Source organism: Cynocephalus volans, chromosome 16 (assembly GCF_027409185.1).
Source record: "Cynocephalus volans isolate mCynVol1 chromosome 16, mCynVol1.pri, whole genome shotgun sequence".
Taxonomy (NCBI): domain Eukaryota; kingdom Metazoa; phylum Chordata; class Mammalia; order Dermoptera; family Cynocephalidae; genus Cynocephalus; species Cynocephalus volans.
The window spans coordinates 18,618,157-18,642,070 of NC_084475.1; the positions used below are offsets into that span (position 1 = coordinate 18,618,157).

Consider the following 23,914-nt stretch of genomic DNA (forward strand, 5'->3'; position numbering starts at 1 on the left):
GAGCCGGTGGCGGCGGCGTCATGGGCTCCCGGTCTTTGCCCCCGGCCTGGCTGCTCTATCTCGAAGACCACCGCATCTCTACGTTCAAGAACTGGCCCTTTTTGGAGGGCTGCGCCTGCACCCCGGAGCGGGTGAGACCGGCCGGCCTCTCGGGGTCCCCCAAGCCCGCCCCCCCTGTCCCCAGCGAGGCCGTCCCGCCCCCCGCCCGGTGCCGGACCGTGGAGCTCCCTCCGCAGAAACGGGGGGCCTCGGGAGGTCTGGGCCTCCGCGTCCGCTCACGCGCTGTGTTGTCCCTTGCAGATGGCCAAGGCCGGCTTCGTCCACTGTCCCACTGAGAACGAGCCCGACTTGGCCCAGTGTTTCTTCTGCTTCAAGGAGCTGGAGGGCTGGGAACCAGATGACGACCCCGTGTAAGTCCCTTGAGGCCAGCCTCGATGGGCTCCCTCGGAAATCTCTTGTTTTGAACCTCATCAAGTCTGATGTGGCCAGGTTGCCCTTGGGGTGGGTGCTGAAGAAAGACTTTTTCAGTGGAAGGTGCTTGATGCCTGTCAGGTTCAACCGAGTGCATTAGCAGACCCTGTGAACTCCCAGGAATGCCCAGTGCTTTCCTTGTTGGGGACTTTAAAAAAAAAACAAAACAACTCAGCTTTATTGAGATATAACCCACACAACACACAAGTCACCCTTTTAAAGTGTCACTTAAGTGTTGTTTTGGATTTTGTTCTTTTTTTTTTTTTTTTTTTTTAATTAAAGATGACCGGTAAGGGGATCTTAACCCTTGACCTGGTGGTGTCAGCACCACGTTCTCCCAAGTGAGCTAACTGGCCATCCCTATATGGGATCCGAACCCGTGGCCTTTGTGTTGTCAGCACCACGCTCTCCCAAGTGAGCCAACCAGCCATCCCTATATGGGATCCGAACCCGTGGCCTTGGTGTTGTCAGCACCACACTCTCCCTAGTGAGCCACAGGCCGGCCCTTGGATTTTGTTCTTCAAGACACCTAATTATTTTTTTTTTTTAAATTCTCTGTATACATTCAGATGGCGCATGATGTCCGTCTTTCTGTAAAGTAATGCCATACTCCGTTCTCGCCTTTTTTCCCTGTCAGTATCGATTGCTTCCACAACTTTCATTTTTTCCCCTAGAGAATCGCCCAAGTTGTTTCTCTTCTTGGCCAGAAGAGTTTTGCTGTTTCCTTGAGTATATGTGCTGTTATGATCAGTGCTGAATGGATGTCGTGGGGGTTGTACCAGTGATCACTGGAAAATATCAGGGGTATTGTTCTTGAGAGTGAATTTCTAAGTGTTATATATTTTCAGGTTATAGTTACTATTGGCCATTCTTTGAACTCCGGCCGTGTTTTCATTCTAACACTGTGCTGGTTACAGTGAAATCAGTGATTCAGGGATATTCCCATTGCAGAGAATGATAGTATGAGGTAGGTGGGTTCCCTGGGGAAGCCTGGCCAGGGGATGCACTGTTCTGAACCAGTGGATTATGTAACGATTCCAGTGAAATGAAGTTATTTCAAATAGTTCCTTGAGGATTTTAGAGAGATTTAACATGTAACTCCTCTGGACTCATATAACACTTTCCTACTAATTGCTAAAGGACTCCAGATAAAATACATTAGCCACAAGAACGTGGGGGAAAATGTCCACAGAGAGAAAAGGTGCTCACATGAGCTGTGTGGAAATGTGGCTGGGGACCTGCACTGATTTCCTTAACTTCAGACTTAACACTTTGCTCTTGAAGCAGAACAAGGTCTGTCTGCTGGTGTGGGACAGGTGAGGGTGATGGAAATGGACTGTTAGTAAAGACTGCTGCTTTTCCCTTTCACCTGACTTTCCTCTGCTGACATGCTCGTGTATTGATGTTTCTAGAGAGGAACACAGAAAGCATTCATCTGGTTGTGCATTCCTTTCTGTCAAGAAGCAGTTTGAAGAATTAACCCTCAGTGAATTTTTGAAACTGGACATGCAAAGAACCAAGAACAAAATTGTATGTATTACTGGGAATAAGAACTAAGAGCAAACCCTGTTTAATGTCGTAGTACTAAACTACCCAGTCCCTCAAAAACACTAGAGGGACTCTGTGTTTTCCTCAGGAAGCATTTTTAAAGCCCCTAGGTGTGTGTGAGGACGAAGGGACAGAAAAGCATCTGTCCTGGAGTGTGGGCTTGGAGTTGAGCAGTCAGAAAAACACGCTTCCTTAGTAAAGCGATGTTCAGCGTGAGGTTCCTTGGTGGGTGGAAGGAAGCCAGGACCTGCATTCAGGAAGTCATTTACACAGCTACATGTTCATGTGTCAGCAGTGTCTGAGGGCCCATAGTAGAGAGTATTTTGGGAAGGGGCATAGAATGTGTTAGGAAGAGGCAAGAGTCCAGCTGGACCTGAAGAGATTTCTGCAGGTAGACTTTGACTCCTGTCTAGTTGTACTGGGTTATTGGGAGAGTAGAAATCAAGAGTCTACAATGAAGTGGCTCCCCAGCAGCCCAGGGTGTTCCAAAGACCAGGGCCCCCAGCTAAATATGAATTTCAGATAAACAAGGAATAATTTTTTAGTGTAAAAGTATATCCCACATTTTGAATGGGAGTAAAAACATTACTCGTTTATCTGAAGTTCAAATTTAACCAGTTACCTTATATTCTTATTTGCTAAGTCTGGCTGCCATATAGAGAATAAATACTGGGGGATACCAAGGTCAAGGGTTCGGGTCCCTGTACTGGCCAGCCACCAAAAAAAAAAAAAAAAATACTGGGGGGCTTAATATCCTCGTAGCAAAGCACCGGGCTGGAGTCAGGAGACATCGTACTTCTGTCTCTGCCACTTGCAGACTGTGAATTTAAGCCAGTCTTGGTTGCACTTTCCTTACTACAAAATGGAAGATAGACGCCCACTGCCCCTGCTCCATGCTTTCTGAGGTCCCTTTCAGCTTAAAAATTGTGTTCTTTTTAGAGATAAGTATAAAATAATTCTGTCTAATATAGTAGCATTTGAATGCTGTGGGCTAAAATTGTCTTTTGCCAGGAAGAGGGAAGAAATGAGTTGTCAGTAAAGCAGGTAGTGGAGAAGCTATTTCCTCCACTGAGGTCTTGGGAACTGCAGTGTTGGGACTGGAAAGTGGGCTCAGGAGAGCCTTCTAGGGTGGGGGCAGCAGACTTTCTGTAAAGTGCCCCAGAAAGTAAGTATTTTAGCCTTCAGGGGCCACATAGTCTCTGTTGCATATTATTTGTTATTTTTGTTTTGTCCATAACCATTTAAAAATGTAAAACCATTCTTAGCCCATGGTCTGCACCAAAAAAGACTGTGATGGGCTGGTCCTGCTTTGCCAGCCCCTGTTCTAGGTGAAAGAGCAGCTTGTGTACCTGAGGAACGGTCATGAGGAAGGTGCCTGAGCACAGAGGGGGAAGAGCAGGGCGTGGCAGGGAGAGGTGGAGCCACGTAGTGCTGAGGAAGACAAAGGAGTTTGGGTTGTTGTCCTTGCGAGCAGGAAGACGCTAAGTTCTGACACAGTCCAGCTCCAGAATACCGATTAAGTGCTTGTGGACGCTGGGGATTGTGCTCAGCTCTGGGGTTACAAGCATGATGATGACATGGTCTGGCAGAAGTAGTTGAGTTACCTCTTGGAAGAAGCGATCAGGAAGGCTGGACTGGCGGTAGGTTTTGGGTGTGTGAGCCAAAGGGGCGAGTGGTGGAAGCAGAAGCCCACCAGGAGACCTCGCGGTCTCCATCTCCTGGTGCATGGCTATTGGGGGCTGGAACCAGATTGGAAGGAGGTGTAGATACCTCATCCTGGTGAGAAAGTGGGGAGACATGAAAGAACTGTTTGCCTTTCCTTTTGCAGCTGTGCTCTCTGGTACTGTAGCCATTTGCCACACGTGGCTATAAAAATAAAAATTAATTACAATTAAATAAAATTTTAAATTCAGTTCTCCAGTTGCACTAGCAGTATTTCAGGTGCTCCGTATCTACGTATGGCACTGGGTACTATACTGGACAGTGCAGCTAATATGACTTTTTCTTGTCCATTTCTTACCACTCTACTAATGAGGAATAGAATATTTTTGTCACTGCGGAAAGTTCCATTGGACAGGGCTGCACTAGATTGTCAATTGTGAGGTTTGTTAAAAATAATTTATAATATGAGAACTCATGTCCCCACACACTTTCCCATGCAAATGAGATGTAAGGGCTGGGTCCGAGCCAGGATGCACGGAACGGGCACCACCAGAGCCTTTGTGTTCTGCCAGGGTCATGTCCCTCAGGGAGGGGTGCTGGCAAGTGAGCCCCACCTGCTTGTGGGGGCAAATTGGGAACTGTTGTCTATTTATCAGGTCCCTTACGTGATTGCAGAACATAGTCTAAGATGGGACTAGTTTGTCAGGCATTCTTTTAAAAAGAACTAGATAAAGTAATTATGTGTTGTGGTGTACAAATACTGAAGACAGGGAAAGAGTGCTGTCTGTTGTGATGCTGGGAATTTCTGAGATCCCAGAGCTAAAGGTGAGATGCTGCTGCTGGCTGGTTTGCCAGGATGCTGGAAAGGTGGGCCGCAGATGAGGAAGCCTGGGTTGGGGTCCTGCCCGGGGTGCACCTTGCTCTCTGATTCTTGTTCCTGCCACTGGTCGATGCCTCCGGCTTTTGAAACAATGAAATAGATTAGAATCAACTCCAGAATACTGTAAATCAGTCGAGGGAATAAACAGAGAAACTTACTTCTTAGTAAGGCTGGTTTGTAAATATGTGTGATAAGGATACAGTGAAACACTGGAAGCGGGAGGACCGAGGCCTCCATGGCAGGTGTTTTTCAATAGTGACATTTCTGGTTTTTGCTTCAGCTCTCCCTTTATTGGAAAATGTATAAAATGGAGATATTGACCTCCGTCTCGTAGTGATGGTTAAATTACAGCATGTGTACAGAGGGGCTTAGTTAATTTTAGGCTTTGGCTGGCCAGTTTGCTCAGTTGGTTGGAGCATGGTGTTATGACACCAAGGTCAAGGGTTCTGATCCCCATACCGTCCAGCTGCCCCCAAAAAACACAATCATAATTTTAGGCTTTTTTGAAAGAGACGGAAAAGTAAATTATATACACACATATATATATTTATATATATATTTTAAAAAGCCATGGTCATCTTTCCATATCAGCAAAGACGAGGTTCTTAGGAGCTGCAGAGTTGTCCATTGCAAGGGGCACCATTATTTTTCAGGTGCTGTTTTCTTTCTTTCTTATTATTTTAAAAATTAGTTTTCTTTTAATGAATTTTAAAATAATGAAGACTTACACCTGGGACAAAATTTAAGATACACAAAAATGTACATATTGAAAAGTAATTTTTTGAAAGTTAGCCTCTATTGCTTAATTTATTAGAAAATAAATTTAAAGCAATAAAGGTCTTCTGTTTGTTTTTTAATGTGGCAGAGAAATTAAGGAAAATAAAAAATAGGAGAGGGAAGGAGGTCCCTGGATTTGCTACTGTGATGATTGTCATTTGCTCCTTTGGAGTGAGCACTTTCAGCAGAAAGAAAAGGTCAGAAGCCGGATTCAGGAGGGACTGGAAATGAAAATAAATTTTTCTGTTTGAGGAAAAAGGTGATGTCTGACAGGGTCTGTTTAATTGCACCTGAGGAGGAGGGCTCTGGGCTCTTGCTGTAGGAGTTTCAGAAGCAAGGCAGGGTGGTGGGGAGGAGCTGAGCTCTGCCACAGACCGTTTTCACTCTGGACCTTGTCCCTGCGTCTGCGTAATAGGAATATGACAGCCCCTACCTACCTCACGGGGATATTGTGAGCAGTACATCAGTTCATGTGCACGAAGCAGGCAGAGAGTTGCTTGGTACACACAAGCATTGCATCGTATTTTCTATTATTAAATTGTTAGGAGGAAGTTGAGTCGAGTCAGGATACTTGCCTCATACAGCTGGATGTCCACCCTAGCACAGCACCCAGTTTACTCAGGGGCTCAATAAATGTTCCCTGCTTTTTTTTTTTCCTTTTTGATCTTATCTGCAGGAGTGATTTGGAAGCTCTTGTTTCAGTTTCACATGTTTATATTTTTTTGGCAGCTGACTGCTGCTGGAGGATCCGAACCTATGCCCTCGGTGTTACAGGCTGCGCTCTAACCGACTGACCTAACCAGCCAGCCCCTAAATTTTTTTGTGTGTGTGACTGGCTGGTACAGGGATCTGAACCCTTGACCTTGGTGTAATAACACCATGCTCTAACCAGCCGAGCAAACTGGCCAGCTGTAACATGTCTGTTCTTTATCTCCAGGCAAAGGAAACCAACAGTAAGAAGAAAGAATTTGAAGAAACTGCAAAGAAGGTGCGCAGTGCCATTGAGCAGCTGGCATGCTTGGAGTGAGGCCTCCTGGCCTTTTCACCAGGCAGAGGCATTGTCTCCAGGGCGTAATCCTCAGCGTCTCCAACCTTTCTGGGGGCCCCTTAGGAAAGGAGCACGTCAAGGTTTTGAAATGAAACATTTCAATTATATTTTCATTTTTTCTTGAAAGTGGCACCGGCGGCTACTTCTGCCTCTGCAGCTGATGCTGCTCATTACAGTGACCAGCGCGCGCACATGCGCTCTCTCTCTCTCTCTCTCTCTGTCTCTCTCTCTCTCTCTCTGTCTCTGTCTCTGTCTCTCTCTCTCTTTGGTAGCTTTTGCTTTATTGACTCCCGATTTGCCAGGTGAGAAGTGGTGAGGAAGAGGGCAGCGTTCTTCTGCTAGAACCAATGGCCCTGTTCACTCAACACACAATGAGTGCATCTGGGCCCCACGCTGGGGACCAGCTGTCCTCTCCATCCTGGGTGTGGGCTCGGCCATGAGTGTTGACTCTGAACTGCGGTTCCTCACCCGTCACCCCTGTGCTGCCTCAGCCAACCTTTTTTTTCTGTAGATACATAATTTTTGTGTGGTAAGGAGGGGAACCGACACAGAGTCCCCAGCTCCTCCCAGCATTTCACAACATGGTTTTCTTATTTTGTTTGAATTACTGTTTCACAGAACAATACGGACTACAACTAAAAGTAAGCACAAAGCCATTCTAAGTCATTGTGGAGACCAGGGTGGACTTCTTTAGGTGGCTGTGGAGCCTCAGTGGACAGCAGGAAGCGTCTAGCAGAAACCCATTTGTGAGATTGCTGCGTGACCAGACAGACCTCGCGAGCCGCCGGCACACGCCTGTGCTTGCTCTGTGAGGAGAGTGCAGAGGCCTCAGTCCTTTTTAAATTACTTGGCTTGGTGCTGTGGGGGCTTTCTGGGCTGCTGCGGGCCGTGCATCTGTCAGCCTGGTCGGCTGTCTCCCTTCAGGACTCCGTCCTCCCCATCTGTCACATCCTCCACGTCAGGAGCAGGTGGGCACAGGGAGCGTTCCACACCACTTCCCCACTTTCCTCCGGGAGGCCAGCTCCTGCAGGGCTGAACAATGATGTTAAGATGATAGATTTGACTTCACCCTCCTTGACAAAGTCCAGCTGCGGGGTGAGTCCTTACAGTCCTATTGGAAACCTCTGGAGGCCATCTCGGTCATTTCTGAGAAATAAAAAGGATGTAATTTCAAACACTGCTGCAGACCCTACTGGGTTTTTAAAATATTGTTGGTTTTTCGTGGGGTGTCTTCTTAGCCTGCCACCTGAGACTACTTGCCCAAACTGAGCCTTCTTGGGGTGATGAGAGTCCTGGCTGAGAAACAGGGCCAACCTCGACCTCTCTGTGACAGCTTTAGAGCCCAGGCCCATCTGTGTCATCTGGACTCATTCCAGGGGTAAACGGCTATGAAAATGCACCTCCGACTTATTTATTTCTGCCACGTCTTAGACAGCAAAATGTATTTTTCCCTCTAAACTTGGAAAATATTGCAGTGGTTTTTGTTAGGAGAAAAAAAGCACTCTAGCCTCTATGCTTACCTACGCTGCTTATTTTTGATATTTGTGCCAGTCTGTAAGTGGATGCTTCACTTTAATAACTCGTCCTCACAAACTGGCTTTGTAGAGAAGCGGAGGGAAAAAATCGTTTTTGTCCTTAGTTCCTTTGCACGAAAGGTAATGATGCAGGTCTGGGCTTTTGTGGGTCTGCTAAGGGCGAGGATGGGCTGGAGCCGACCCCTCTCAGCCACCTCTACCACACATACTTCCTATTCTAGAAACTTTATTTTGTAAAGGCCATATTTATCACAAGATGTCAATGACTGCCAGTGTCTGAAAGCTTAATTGATATCTGCTAATAAAGCCTTAGGCCCTTGTCTAAGGGCCACTGCCTCGACTTTCTTTCAAGGGGTTGGCCAGTTAGCTCAGGTGGTTAGAGAGCGGTGCTGGTAACCCCGAGGTCCAGGGTTTGATCCCTGTACCAGCCAGCTGCCAAAAACAAAGAAAGAACGTGTGCCTCCTTCTCAGGTTCTCTAGGTCAGGTTGGAGTCTGGGGAGCTTGTAAATGGAGGGTTATGAGCTGTTGGCTGGGGAGTGATTCACAGGCTGCTGCGTCAGTCTTGAATGGCAGGTTAGAGGCCTAAGGGGCCAGCCTCGGAAATCAGAATCCTCCCTGTCTCCAGGGAGTGGGGACAGCAGGACCTTGTGAAAAAGGGACTGCCAGCCCCCCAGCTGAGAGACTAACAGGGCAAAGGTGGGCCTGCGGGCTGCTGCCCACTCTGCAGCTCACACCCACTTAAAAAGAAATAACAGCTCAAAATCGCCAACAAACTCTTAACATGATTTTATCTGCATTTTTAAACCAACAAACTCTAATGTGATTTTATCTACAGAAATGGAGATGTATAGAAGGGGTGAAATATCTTGTCCAAGATCATACAACTAGTGTTAGGGCTGGGATTCAGACCCAGGCAGCCTGGCAACAGAGCTGGGTCCTGACTGCTCACCGACACTGCCCAGTCTCAGGCTTGTGGCCAACTCCAGGGAGGTTCCAGGGAGACAGGGCTGTCTTTAAAGCGTCCCCACTTCATTTTCAGGCAGCTTTAATTGTCAGAAGCTCTGTCATTGGAACTGAAACCTGCTTCCGCAAGGTTTCCATTGATCCTCCCAGTACATTCTAACTTTTTATTTTGAAATAAAGATGTACGTGAAGTTGTAAAAGCAGTACAGAGGGGTCCTGTGTACCCTTCCCCTAGTTTCCCCCATCGTCACGACAGTACGACATCTGTACTCCCTTTCCACATCCAGGGTCTGAGCTGGCAGGAGGAGCTCTGTGGCCCAGCCTGCCCGGCCTGCCTTGCCACGGAGTAGTGCTTCTTGTCTCCTTGTGGGCGAATCCAACTCTCAAAGCAGGGCCTGCTGAGCTGCGGGGTCTCTTCATGGGCTCAGCCTAGTATCTGCACCAGTTTTCAGCTGCATGGGACCAAACTGGGTCTTGGCTTCTGGGATTGTTTCCATTGGATCTCCAAAGGGGTGGCATTTATCCATTTGTGCACTCAGCTATTTGAACACCTGCTGTGCGCCAGTTGCTGCATCCAGGAATTGAAGCACGGAGAGAGCTCGGTCTCCTGGTGGGCTCACAGGGCTTCTTGTTTTCTGAGTGGTGAGAAGACAAAGGCCAGCATATAGGCCTGTGAGCCTGGCTGGTGTCTGTAGGAGCACCGAGGAGAGGACGAAAGCTCTGCCCTGTGACAGCAGGAGAGGACATCTCGGAGCATTCTGTTTGTCCATGCGTGAGGAGGAGGCTGCCAGGTGGACCAGGAAGTGGGAGGGGGCTGGGACATGCCGTGGGGTGGGGGCGTGGCATTGGGCATCTGCCTGCTTCCCCAGGAGCAGATGCAGTGTGAAGCCCCTCACAGCCCTGAGTTCTGCTTGGGGATGAGACCACCCAGCTCTTCAGCTGCCTGCCAGTCATGGGCACATCTCACAAAGGACACTGGCTGTCCGTGTAAAGTGAAAAGGCACGTCAGTCCAGCCTATGGCCTCAGAACAGTGCCTGAGTCTACCAGGATGAGCTGGTTTCACAGTGTACCCTGAGCAGGCGGATTGACCTGTTGGGGAAGTGACTTAATGAGGCTCAGTTTGTGCTGGAGGGTGGTTGCCAGAGGCAGTGAAACTGGTCGTAGTGTAGCTGATGCTGAGCTGCTCTGGCGGCAAGTCAGCCGCTGGGTCCTTCTGATTCCCCAGTCTGCACTGTAGGCGACAGACCTCAGCTGTAGCAGGAGGTCCTGCTGCCCCATCGCTGGGGTCAAGCATCCTGTTCTTCCAGCCACTGACGGGAGGTTAAACAATGAGGCTTAGATGCAGCCTTGTTTCTTGCCATTTATAATTTCAATTTCTCCCATCAAATGACCACTACTGCCCTGATTTCAGCAGGAGCTGTCTGATGCTGGCTTTGAAGAGGCCCCAGCAGCCTGAGTTACAAGTTGGTGTTACGAGTTGATTAAAGGAAGCTGAATAATGAAAAATGACGGGCTGTTGAAAGCAGCACCTTTCCAGATGGCTAGGGTATAATGTGGGTCCATTTCAAGGGAAGAATACTGGCGGAATCTATCAAAGTAGCCCCTGGAGGACTGGGACCTACTGCCTAGGGGGATAATCTAATCAGTGGCTCCAACTGCACATCTGGGGTTTAAGGCACTGAGCTCAGGCTTTAGTGCAGATGGGGTGTGGATTGCTAAGCCTGCCCTCCCCCAGTATGGCAGCATGAGTGACGTACGTGTCCCCTCTTCTGCAGAGGTGTGTCGTTCTGTGATGCCTCTTGCAAAAACCTCCTGCACGACAGTGGCCTCAAATAGCACCTGTCTCTGGCCCTGACAGCTGAATCCTGTCCTGCTCAAGCTTTATGTGGATGCACAGAACAGAGACCCTTTCAAACCAGTTCAGCTCAGGAGGAAGCACATGGAGCATGCGGCCAAAATGGGGTTCCTCCAGTTCCCCTAAACAGTTAGTCCATTCCTCATACACACGAAAGGAGGTTTTGACCCAACCGAGGCAATACTGATCCTTGTTATATTGCTTTATTGTGGAGTATATGTTTGGGTGACCACAAGTTTTAATTATTCACCATTCTTTCCCCAGCTATAACCAGACCCTGGGGCTGGACGGAGGCCCCAGCAGCAGGGTCGCCCACCCCTCCTGCTTTTGTAGCCAACTGCTGCTCTGCGAGCACCTGTGGATTCTTTCACCTGCCAGGTCTGCTGTGGGTTAAGTGTGTTCCCCAAAGGTTCATGTATGGGAAACTTGACCCCCATTGTAAGAGTGTTAAGAGGTGGGAAATCCTATTATGGTAATTGAAAGGCAGGACCTTTAATAGATGATTAGATTGTGAGGACTGTGCCCTTGGGAATGGATTGATTCATTCATGGAGTACTGCGTGAGGTTCTGACGGCTTTACCAGGAGAGCGAGTGAGAAGGTAGCTCTCTGCTCAGCCCATTCTCGCCGTGTGACACCCTGAGTTGCTGTAGAGAGTCACCCCACCAGGAACGAGGCCCTCACCACATGTGTTCCCTGGACTTTGGACTTCCCAGCCTCCAAACTATAAGAAATAAATTTCCTTTCTGTATAAATTACCCAGTTTCAGGTGTTCTGTTATAAGCCACAGAAACGGACTAATACAAGGTTCAATGTCCCCTCGAGAGAGAAGGGCCACTGGCTGCCACACGGCTCCCAGGGCAGGGGCTGTGGGCAGGGCAGCGTTAGCTCTACGGCCGTCAGGCACAGCGGGCACCTTGACTGATGCAGTGGGAAACCCCCAAGCTGTTTGTGCACCCCAACAGTTTTTGGTGCAGGTGTGTGGAAAGATGAACCCCCTGCTGCAAAATACCCGAATAGTTCCCTGAACAATTCTGTGCTGCTGTGTCTGAATTCTGTTTGAAATATTGTTTCAATGAATTTGCTAAGATCATTTTTATTTCCTGACTATATTCCTCAAACCAACAAGAGCCTAGTAGAGAAAAAGTGGCCAGAACAACACTCCAAGATGAGAGCCTAGGATTGGCTGTAAGTCATGAAGCTGCTTCACTTAAGAAGGGCCCCCTCAGGAAGGATGTTGCCCCCAGACTCCCTCTCTGCAGGCCCTGGGTGCAGCAACCCAGGGGACGCCCTCCCTTCATCCAAGATTTAACCTTTGACTGCCCGCTATGGCTACCCGGCCTGTCCTTCCCAACTGTGTCACCGCCCGTGCCAGGGTTCCTCATAGAATCCTGCTCTCGGGCAGGGGCCTCTTTGTGGCCCTTTTGTCTCCTACCCCCACTAGTGCCTGATACCTGTCCTAGAAGTTTCGCTGAGTGACTGGACAGGCAGAGGCTGGCCTTGCCAATGGGGCATTTGTAATTGCAAACTGATGTGAAGCAAGATGTTTTCCTTTGTGGCCCCCTTGCCAGCCAGCCTGAGCCCTGGACCCACCCACCCCACTTCACTAGCTCCCATCTGGTTGGTCTTCAGGACTGATTAAGACTGGGACCCCAGGGCTGGAGATGCCCCAGGGGGCCTAGCTGCCTCAGCTGCTCAGGGCTCCCAGGAGCTGCTGGAAACGTGGTCTGCTGCCTGCTGGGCATCCTCCCCGCTGGCCCCTGGCCTGGCCTTCCTCCTCTCCAGCTCCGCGCAGCCTGGCCAGACAGGCATGTTCCCGACCGGCTGCTGAAAAGCCGGAGGTTTATAGGTTAAGACACAGGTTCAGGCACTGCGGCCCTCTGGTGGGAACACTGGTGCCCAGGTCTGGGTGCCGCTGCCTGCGGCTCCACGTAGTCGTCCTCCTTGCCCCTAGGTACCGCTTTGTGATAGCAGGTGGGACCGATCTCCCCACCACCCGAGGAGGCGCCACGCGGCCAGTGTCACGGGCAGAAAAGGCAGTTGTGCCCAGAAGAGCCATGTGCCCCATTCCCTGGCACCCCCTCTTCCACCTCTGCTTCCCGGCACCCTAGCCTCGGCTCTCAAGACCCCCCCATACACACTCCGGCTGCCCCTTCCCCTCTGTCCAGACCCCTCTCCCGCACCACCCCGCATCTAGGGCTGCCCTGCAGGGGCCTCTCTGCTCCGTCCCCGGACCTCCTTCCCCACTCCCGGCCCCGGCCCCATAACTTGTGGCGACAGTGGAGTGGCTGCAGGAGGAAGGGGCTGGCACTCAGGGCCAGGTGGGGGGTGGAAAGGGGAGCAGGCACTGCGTTGCCCCATCACGACCTGGCTCTACTTGATCTGGAGCCTTTCTCGTGCAAATCATTGCATGGCATGTCACCTGGGAGAAGGCAGGTCATGCCAAGGCTCACAAGTGCCATGCTACTCGCTGCTGGGTGACCTGGGACCTTGTCCCCTTGTCCCTCCACCTCCGAGTCTTGGTCCCTAATATGTGGAGAAAGGAAAAGATGCCTCTGCAGGAACGAGGATGCCCAGCCCCCACTGTCCCCACAGCTCCCTCCTCAGCAAGCTGCGGCTAGCCTGGGGGCTACCCCTGCACAGCGTGACAGCCGGGGGGTAGGGACGAGTGTGCAAGCGTGTGTATGAATATGAGTGTGAGTGTGTCAGTGTGCATGTGAGCATGTGTCCATGTGTGTGAATGTATGAGTGTGCGAGCATGTGTGTGTGGATATGAGAGTGTGAGCATGCATCAGTGTGTGTGAGTGTGTCCGTGTGTGTGTGAATATGAGTGTGCGAGCATGTGTGTGTAGATATGAGAGTGAGCATGTGTCAGTGTGTCAGCATGTGTCCATGTGTATGTGCATGTACAAGTGTGTGAGCATGTGTGTGAGTATGTTGAGTGTGGACTGAGAATGTGAGCACGTGTATGTGTGTCAGCATGTGTCCATGTGTATGTGAATGTATGAGTGTGCAAGCACGTGTATATGTGTGTGTGGATATGAGAGTGTGAGCACATGTCAGGGTGTGTAAGCACACGTGAACATGAGTGTGTGCATGTGTGTGTCAGTGCCTTCCTTGGTGCAGTGGGGGAGGAAGGACTGCGCTGTTGGTTCATCTGACTGTGCAGACTACGGCCAAAGACCTCCTGATGTGCACATGTGTGCACACGCGTGTGAGGGGCAGAGAGCACACTTGCCCCATGACAGGAGTCACAAAGGGTCTGGAGTATGAGGTTGCCGGGCTGGCCCATTTGCACACAGCTTCTTCCTTTCAAGGCAGGGTGGGATTTCCACAGGTGAGCAGGCTCCAGGGACCTCGCCTGAGGGATTCCTGAGGGAGTGTGTTGGTCTGTCTCTGCTGCTTGTAACAAAATACCCAAAACTGGGTAATGTATGAAGAAATAAAATTTCTTTCTTACAGTTTTGGAGGCTGGGAAGTCCAAAGTCCAGGGAACACATCTGGTGAGGGCCTTTTCCTGGCGGTGCCTGTATAGCGAGGCAGATGTCACATGGTGAAGGGGCTGAGCAGAGAGCCAACTCCTCACTTGCTCCCCTTATGAAGCCATCAGAACCACGCCCACTGATCCATGAGTGACCAATCCATTCACAAGGGCACAGTCCCCACGATCCAATCACTGCCTGAAGGCCCCAGCTTTCAATTACCATAATAGGATTTCCCACCCTCTCAACACTGTCACCGTGGGGATTACATTTCTAATACGTGTACCTTTGGGCGACCCATATCAACCCATATCAGGGAGCCTTTGTGGAATCCTTGAAATTTTAAGCATCCGTGCAGGTGTGACTTGTGCATGAAAATAAATGAAACAAAAGGTCTCAGGCCTCTAATCCCATTCGGAGCCTGGCATCCAGGAGACCCAGGGGAGAGAATGTGACAGGGCCCCACAGTATCCAGCCCCCAGCTTTGCACCCTCTGCTTTCTAGGGCAGAACAGCTGCATCCCCTGATCAACCCGTTCACCATCGAGGGCCTGGCCATCTCCACCATGGTGTGGCACCTCATCTGTCAGTCCTGGGGCAGGGCTATCTCCCCATCCTTCCTTAATCTTCGGGCAAGGCTGAGTCCCAAGACACCCCCATCCCAGCCCCACAGAATTGCTCCTGGCTGGTGCCTGCGCTTCCCAGAGGACATTTCCATACGTGTATACCTCGGTGCTCTGCTGACCACAGGCTGTCCTGCCCTCCCTGTGCCTCATTTTCCCTTTCAGTGGCAAAGGCCCACCTCTTTGCTGTTGGGGGAGGTGAGATAGCTCCGAGTATGCCTGGATCTTATGGGTGCTCCCACAAACACTTGAATCCCCCTTTTGGACTCTCCTTTATTTTTCCAAATGGGCTACTGGTCTACCTGGCGGGCATTTCCCACTTGGTGGGTTGGTGGGCATGTATCTGCTGCCCCAGAGAGGCCTGGTGGTGGCGCACGTGCTGGGAAGCCTGTGCCAGGGAAAGAGGTGGCCTCTAGGAGAGCCTGGTGGTCACTATGCAGACATGTGTTCCTTGAGAAGGTGGAGCCTCACATGCTGTCCTCTAGGCACACAGGACACTGAAGCACTTGACCTTCCTGGGGGTGGGCAGGGTCCCAGGCCCCACCTGCCCCTGAGTCCCCTCTCCTGGCAGCAGTGCTGCACCGCACTGTCATGGTGGTCCTGCCCCTGAGCCTTGTCCTGATTGCATGTGGCTGGATCTGTGGCCTGCTCAGCTCCCTGGCCCAGAGTGTACTGCTGCTGCTTTTCATCGGCTGCTACTTCCTGCTGGGGGGTGAGTCTGGGCTCCCTGGGGGGCTCAGCTCAGAAGATCAGAGCTGGCCGCAGGTCCTGGGAGTGGGGTGCCTCTTCTGCTGCCCCATGCCCCACTCCCCTCTGGATGGTGCCCAGCTGGGCCTGCCCTGGGGATGGAGCTATGGCAGGCAGCTCCCTGCTGTCCCAGATCTACCCTGGGGGGCCCTAGACCTTTATAGGACAGGAGGGGATGGGGAGGAGCACCGGGGTGGTGTGGGAGGCATGCGGATCTCCATGGTGACCTCAGCACCTGTTCTGCTGGGTCAGATTGCACTGGGGTGCATGGTGCTGCTCCCCCACTTCTCGTTCCCAGACTGTCCTGGTGGGAGGAGCAAGGACAGAAGGGGATTGGCACAGACAGGGCAGGGCCAGGCATTATGGTGGTGATAAGGGGCATCAGTCCTTGGCCCCTACCCAGGCCCAGATGGTCACTAGTAACAGTCCACCAGCTGACATGGATCTGGCACTCACTACGTGCTGGGCCCTGGACCAACTACTCCCCTAGGGGCTCCTTGGTCCCACCTTACAGGTGAGACATCTGAGGCTTGGAGAGGTCTAAGGATTCACCAGGGTCAGGGAGAAACTTGTCATGGGGTCCCCTTTGCTGCCATTTTCTGCTGTCTGCCCCAGCCACCCAGTTCCCCCAACAGCCCAAGGCTGGCTGTTGCCAAAGGTGGGCTGTTGGCTCCTTAGGGTCAGTCCTCAGTGGCCCCTGTTGTTTGGGGTCAGGCCTGAGCCGGGTCTGGTGTCTCAGGCCATCTCTACTGTCACGGCTGTGGCCACAAGGACCAGGCTTCCCAGGGCTGGGCTCCCTCCGTGGCAGGACTGCTTCCATGGACTTCTTGGGAGGCATCTGTCAGGAGAGAGGGGTGGGTGTGACTGGGAGCCGAGACTGAGGAAACCAGCGGCCTAGGTTTTGGTCAAGGCCATGTGAGACCAGCACTGAAGTCAAGGTGGAACCAAATGTCAGCTATGACCCTGGCCCTGGACACCATCTGTGAGTGTTCAAAATCCCATTAAGAGGGCCTTCAGAACCCACCAGGAGGAGTGATTGGGTTGGGAGTATAACCAGGAGACCTCATGGTGACAAAAAGCCTCTGCACTGTGTCCAGGAACGAAGGCACCAGCCGGTGGGCCAAGGGTCTGGAGGTGGCTGCGGGGGCATCCAGCCCCAGCCTCCCCAGGCAGAGAGTGCTCTGCTCCAAGGGCCAGAGGGGCCTCAAGAGGAGGCGGGGGTCTGAGGCTGGCCTGGTTTGAAGAACATCCCACCAGCTCCCGTCACTGAGTCTAGCCTTTCCGCCACCACTTCCTGGGCATGGTGGTGCCCCGTGGAAGTGGGTCACTGCACGCCACTGTCAGGAGCCACCCAGGTGTCCCAGGTGGGACCGGGCAGGCACAGCGGGCACAGTGTTGGCACCAGCTCTGGACCAGGAATGCATACCAAGGGGACCTACTGGAGGCCAGCTCGCCCCGCATCCCACCCCCGCCACATTAGCACTGTAAGTAGGAGGGAGATGGGGGCCCAGGATGAATTGGGGTGCCCTTCCTTGAGACATGGGGGTGGAGCGACACAGGGAGTGGACAGGGCTTGGAAAGACAAATTCCCTTGGGACTGTTCTGCTTGAGGCTTCAGGTGCCAGTGGGGGAGGGTCCTTCAGGAGGCCAGAGGCTGGCAGAGAGATCTGCCAGGAGCGGAGCCCGGCTTCCCATCACCAGGGAGAGCTGGGAGAGGGCTCTGGGTGGACAGTCCCACCTGGGAGCTTACTCTTCACCCCCACTCTGGTAGAGGGGACGTGTCCTTGGCCAGGCTGGACAGAGGCAGCTGGCTTTGGTGAGCTCAGCTGGTGGGCAGCAGGGACATGGCCAGCAGCTCTGACTGCTGCAGGCCGAGACAGGCTCTCCTGCGTCTGGGCCCCAGCTACCTGAGAGCTTCCGTGGAAGCTCAAGAGAGGTGCCAGCCCCACTGCTGGGCACTGACCCCATTCCCACTTCTTCCAGAGCCCACTTCATCTGATTTGGTGTCACGTCCTTCCCCAAATTAAACCCATAACTGCGCTGCTACCCTGCCCAGCCCCAGGCTCGTCGCCGTGCGAACCCTCCCACTCATCCCTCCCTCCGCCTTTTCCCTCCGTCCCTCTCTCCTTCCCTTCTTCCCGTCTTTGGTCCCTGAGAGTAATCGCAGAGGACCAGGGTGAGAATCAGGCACTTTGGGCCCCAGGGCCATGCCCCTCCTCTGGGCCACAGCGAGATCCAGACAGGCCTGGCTCTGACATTCAGCTCTGGGCAGTCGCTGGCCCTTGGTTGGGCAGTGACCGGGAGACACCGTGCACCTGTGTTGGAATAGGAGTCCAAGGTCCCAGGGCCACTGGTACCAAGGACAGACTGATGTCAGCCTGCAACTGTGGGACCTGGAGGTGGCTCTCTGGGCCGGCCCTTCCGCGTGCATGCGGACAGGAAGATGCCCTGGAGGCCTGTGGGGCTGAGGCCTCTGCCCAGCTCTTTGCTGGCACCTGAACTGCCAGAGGAAGAGTCACCTGTCACCCGTCCCCCTGTGCAAAGCCAGTCTTCCTTCTGTTGAGGACAGCTCTGACTATGCAGCAGGGAAGCGGGAGGAGGGCCCAGAGCAGAGCATTGTCCCTGGGGAAGGACAGGGGTTGTGGCAGCACAGCGAGGGGGGCCTGGAACTCAGATCTGGGGTAGGGAGAGGGCTCTGGAAGGAGGGCCAGACAGAGGAGGAGGAGGGGGCTGGAGGTGCAGGGCAGGTGACATGCTCTGCTTAGAGCCCAAGCAGAGGTCACTGGCTCTGTGTGTGTTGGGGACCGTGGGGGATCCGAGGTGTTGGGGGGCAATTGTGTTAGTGGGAACTGTGGTGGGGTGTGGGGTGCAGGTGGTGCTGTTTGCAAGGGTGTTTGTGGGGTGAGGTTTCTTGAGTTTCACAGCTGACTTGGAACCTCCTTAAGGCTCCATTCCCTGAAACCTCAGAGTTTACCACCTTCAGCGTCTGCCCCCCAGGCGAAGGGGGTATCTGGGAGAGGGGCTAGGCTGAGGGTCAGTCTGAGCTAATCTGGACCAGGAGAGGGGACAGGATGGCGAGCCGCCTGCAGGACTAGATTGTCCAGTGGTCGCCTTGCCCCCTCTCTCCCCAGGTGCCCTGACCCTGGCAGGGGTCGGTGTCTACATCAGCTACTCACACCCGGTCATGAGACAGCCCGACAGGATGGCCCGCAGCACGTGCAGGACATCCGCGTCAGCTTTGGCTGGTCGATGGCCCTGGCCTGGGGCTCCCGCACCTCGGAGGTGCTCAGCAGTGACCTCCTGCTTGCGGCGGCTTGAGCCCTCAGCCTGAGGCAGCGGCCCGGCTCCCCCCACTCTGTGGTCATCTGAGTCCCAGGCGGGTGGGGGGTGGGGGACAGGACTTATTTCCCTTTGCAGATCCCTGGTTTGTGAGGTCAGAGCCCTGGCCCCTTGAGAGGCCCCTGGAGGGAGGATGGAGTCCCGGCCAGCTGGGAAGGAGCCCTGGGGGTGACGAGGGGCTGGGGGTGGAGGTGAGAGTGCAGGCTCCTCTCGCTGGGCTCCCCAGATGTTTGGGGATGCCCCCTGCCCCATTTGTGCTCTTTAGGGATTGACTGGCTTAACCTCCTCTTAGAGGTGAGAAAAGTGAGTCCAGAAAGAGGAAGCAAGTGACTGAGCTCATGCAGGTTGTTAGTGGCAGAGTCGGGGTCCACCCAGGAGCAGGAGGCAGGCCAGATGCTGCAGGCCCGGGACTCCCTGGCCTCTGTTCTTGTCCACTCTCCCCAGAGGGCAGGTGCTGGTAGCCAGGAGGTGGAGGAGGGGCCCGAGCACCCCCTGTGGTTTGCAGGAGCACAGGAGCTGAGTGGGCTGAGTGTCCCTCTGACCCCCTCCCTTGTTTTCAAACCTGGTGAGTCATTTTCGTCGAGTGCTTCAAGACGGAGCAGGTGCTCAGGCCTCTTTCCCTGTCCCGGGGCAGGTCGCTGCTCTTTCAGACCCCCAAGCCCGCCCTTCTGCAGCAGCCTGGGGCGTGTCTGCAATTACCACGGCCCTGGTGGGGACCCTGAACTGGCCGATGTGGGAGTCCCAGAAGGGTGGGGTGGGGGTGGGTGGAGCCCTCCATGGGGAAGGTTTGGGACCACTCCGGCCTCCCTTGGGAGTGGCCTGGATGAAGGCCGGGCTGCCCAGGGTGGCAGAGGATGGAGTTTTGGCTGCAGGCTTCTTGGAGAGAGAGCAGAACCCCAGGCTGGGTGGAGCTCAGCTCGTGGGCCCACTGCTGTCCAAGAACGAGGCTTGTGAGACCAGGATGGCCGGTTCACACCCAAGCACCTCACAAAGGCTGGGGCACACCCATTTTTATGTGGCTGGACAGTTGGAGTGGTTGCAAAAGGGGCCCCAGGGGGCTGTGCAGCACCCGGAAGCCCCAAACACCCCCACCGTGGGTGCAGGGCCCTTCCCGAGTCTCGGGACATATGTTAGGGGAAGGTGGAGGCCTCTCTGCTTGGTTCACCACCCACCCCTAGTCTCCCTTTATTGCTTCAAAGGTTCCAGGAGGCTCCGTGGGACACAGGGGACTGGCACCGTTCTGGTGGGGCCCCTGAGAACACAGAGCTGGGCGTCGAGTGGGGTCCTCCCTTCTGACTGGTGTTTTACCATTTACCATCCCATGGAGGAACATCGTGCCAACCTGTCCTTAAGTCAGCCAGCTTGTGCTGTGTGCAGGATAAGCCTGCCACTGTTCTCTTAGAACCTTTCAAAATAGTGACACACGCCCACGTCTCACCAATAGCACAAGGGCAAACATGCTGCTGCCAGCTGTGTGTGCGAGTGTGTTATGTGTATGTGTGACTGTCATCCAGGGATGTCCTGTGCGTACTTGTGGGTGTCCATCCATCTGAAGATGTCCTGTATGTGTCTGTGCATGCATGTGTGCACGTGTGTCCATCCATCCAGTGATGTCCTGTGTGTGCTGTGTGTGTGTGTGTGACTGTCCATCCAGAGATGTCCTATGTGTGTCTGTTTCTGCATGTGTGTGCATATGTGTGTGTCCATCCATCCAGAGGTGCCCTGTGTGTGCACGTGTGTGCACGTGTGTGTCTGTGTCCATCTGGTGATGTCTTCCGCAGACACAGCACGCCTGCTTCTTGTTCCCAGGTCAGCACACACAGGATGGGAGGAAGCCCTGGGCCTCCACGCTGGATCTGGGGGCTGGCTTTGTGAGCAGGTCTTCTTAGCTTGAGAGGAAAGGTTATGGGGCCTCACCTCCCTGCTGTCAGCCCCATAGTAACTGCTGAGGAAGCTTCTCCTGTGGTTTGCTGGAGACTGTTACTGTGTGAGTTTAAGCCCAGGCCCCTCTGGCTGCAGATGGGCTTGGGCTCTGGGGATGGGATGCTGGTGAAAACACACCGGTGGCTGCTGGCACCTCCAGAATTCCCTGAGGGAGGAAACCGGGAGGGTGCCGCTTGCCCCTTCCCTTCTAGAACAGACCTGCCCACCTCGCTGCTCGCAGCCACATGCTTGGGTGGTTATGGGACTTGGTGAGGCCTGTCGACATCCCCGACTCTCTGGCCAGTCCCCACAGTGATTGACCCCAGGGGTTTGTCTTGTCTCATGCTTTGCTGGATGGCCAGGCTGTGAGGCCAAAGTTAAAAGGCAGATAAGTGCCCCCAGGGAAGAGACAGCGAGTGGTTTAAGGTTGCTAAGAACAGACAATGTGACAGCAGGCCTACAAGGTGCCAGGTTACTTAACAGCAGGAGAAAGAGAGTGGCCAGATCCAGTGCCCTGCAGTTGTCGTTCCCCACAGCCAGGGTCCACTGGGCTGAGCGGGATTCTTTGCAGCCAGATGAAAGCCCTGATGGAGAGGCGCCCGCCTCCCGCATGGAACGTCCCCCTCCCGCTCTCCCCGCAGCAAAGCCCTTTCTCCGGGGGTGATCCAGCCTCACTTGTCCTCTTTCCCACCCACCCAGACCCTCCTTCATCCCTCCAACACATTTCTCTGCACCATTCTGTGGGCTGGCTCTGGTTATTAACCTCCAATGCCCTCGGTGAAGACAGGGACCACCCATTGGCTCAGGCCCTGTCCCCGCCAGCCCCAGTAAGTGTAGCAGCCAGCCTCCAGGTCGCTCCCCTGTGATTCTGTCTCCTGGTGCTCTCCCTGTGCAGTCCCCCACCATGCTGAGTGAGCCGAACTGGGTGTCACTAGGAAGTGACAGGTGTGACAAGGTCACCAAAGGCATCCCAGCTCCTGCCTTGGTCTCTTAGACTGCTCATTCTGAGGGGTTGCAGGGGCAGCGTCATGCTGTGGAGATGCTCCAGCAGCCCCAGGAAGACGCCCACAGCCAGCACTGACATGCCAGCCACATGAGTGTGCCTCTGTGGGGGTGGATTGTCAGATGACCAGGCCTGGCTGATGTCTCCACTGCAACCTCATGGGAAACTCCAAACCACAACTGCACAGCTGTCTTAGTCTGTTTTGTGTTGCTATAACAGAATACCTGAGACTGGGTAATTTGTAAAGAAATGAGGTTTATTTGGCTTATGATTCTGGGACAGCTGCATCAGGCATGGTTCTCAGGCTGCTTCTACTCATGGCGGAAGGTGGCAGGGAGCTGGCGCATGCAAGAAGATCACATGGCGAGAGAGGAAGCAAGAGAGAGAGGGGAGGTGCCAGGCTCCTTTTAACCAGCTCTTGCGGGAAATAATAGAGCGAGAACTCACTGCCCCCCCACCCCCCCTCCCAGAGAGCATTAATCTTTTCATGGGGGATCCGCCCCCATGACACAGACACCTCCCACATGCCACACTGGGGAATCAGATTTCAACATGAGCTTCGTGGGGGACAAACATCCAAACTATATCACCAGCTAGGCCACTCCCCAATTCCTAACCCATAGAAACCATGAGCAATAATGAATGCTCGTTGTTTGGAGGCACTGCTTTGGGGTAATTTGTTATGCTGCAATGGGTAACTTGTACAATGCACATTTGCTGCTGGAGCTTGGCCCAGACGGGGCAGTGCAGGAGACATGGAATTACTGAGGTTTAGAGTTGCTGGATTCTTTTGATTTTCTGAGTTGTCACCTTAAGCATAGGAGAGTAGTCTGGGGCCCTGGGAACCCCCAGATACTGGATCTCCCAGAGTATAGATTTGGATACTTCTAAGGGATGGAGGGAAAGAAGGACGGTCCTCTGCTTCAGGCCTCCTTGTCCCACCACAGGGACCCTCCCTTTTCCCACTGTACACACTCAGCACAGTCCAAGACTCCCACCAGACTGTGGTTCCCGTCTCTCTGTCCCCAGCTCAGTCCCCCTCTTGAGCTCTGTGCCTATGTCTCTGGCAGTTTCCTAACCACCTCCACTCGGGGTCTCAAATTTAACACTCATAAGCTGAAATCACTGCTTTACCCTTTCAAAGCCAGTCCTTCTTCTGGAATTCCTGTTAGGGGCCTTCTAAAGCACTGATGTGATTGCTTATCTACCCTCTTTAAAACACACACACACACTCATATACATGTACATACATACACACATATCCAGATTAAAATATACAAAAATATTAATGGTGGTTATATTTGAATGATAAAAGTATAGGCAATTTTAATTTTATTCTTTTTACATTATCAAAAATTATCTGTTCTTCCTCTCTCTTGTTTTTGACCGGTCTCACCAGAGTTTTATCAATTTTCTTACTCTTTTCAAAGAATCACCTTTTGGGTTTATCTGGATATTTTTTCCTGGCTTATCTTCCTCTTCACTAATTCTCTCTTCAGCAGCATCTCATCTTCGGTTAAATCTATCCACTGAGTCCTTTTTTTTTTTTTTTTTGGCAGCTGGCTGGTATGGGGATCGGGACCCTTAACCTTGGTGTTATAACACCACACTCACTGACTGAGCTAACCAGCCAGCTCCTGAGTTTTTAATTATATTTTTCAGTTCTAGAATTTCCATGAGGTCTTCTTGTAGTTTCAAGTTCTCTGCCAAGTTTTTGATCTTGCCTTGTAATTCCTTGACTATTTTATTTTAAAATCTGTGTCTAAACAACTCCATTAGGACTGAGCCCGTGGCTCACTCGGGAGAGTGTGGCGCTGGGAGCGCCGGGGCCGCGGGTTCGGATCCCATGTAGGGATGGCCGGTTTGCTCACTGGGTGAGCGTGGTGCTGACAACACCAAGTCAAGGGTTGGGATCCCCTTACCGGTCATCTTTTAAAAAAAAAAAAAAAAAAAAAAAAAAAAAAAAAAAAAAAAAATAAACAACTCCATTATCTTGATCACCTAAAGGTCTGTTTCTTTTGTCCATTTTTTTCTTGATATTCAGTCATATCTTGTCCCA

At 52.7% G+C, this 23,914-nt stretch overlaps 1 protein-coding gene across 1 annotated transcript; it reads left to right on the top strand.

Annotated features, from left to right (window-relative positions):
• The first annotated feature begins 20 nt into the window (after positions 1 to 20).
• Positions 21 to 6,365, top strand: BIRC5 (baculoviral IAP repeat containing 5). Its single transcript, XM_063081348.1, has 4 exons — positions 21 to 131; positions 301 to 410; positions 1,884 to 2,001; positions 6,276 to 6,365. Exons 1-4 carry the CDS (start codon positions 21 to 23, stop codon positions 6,363 to 6,365), a joined length of 429 nt encoding a protein of 142 aa, XP_062937418.1.
• The last annotated feature ends 17,549 nt before the right edge of the window (positions 6,366 to 23,914 follow it).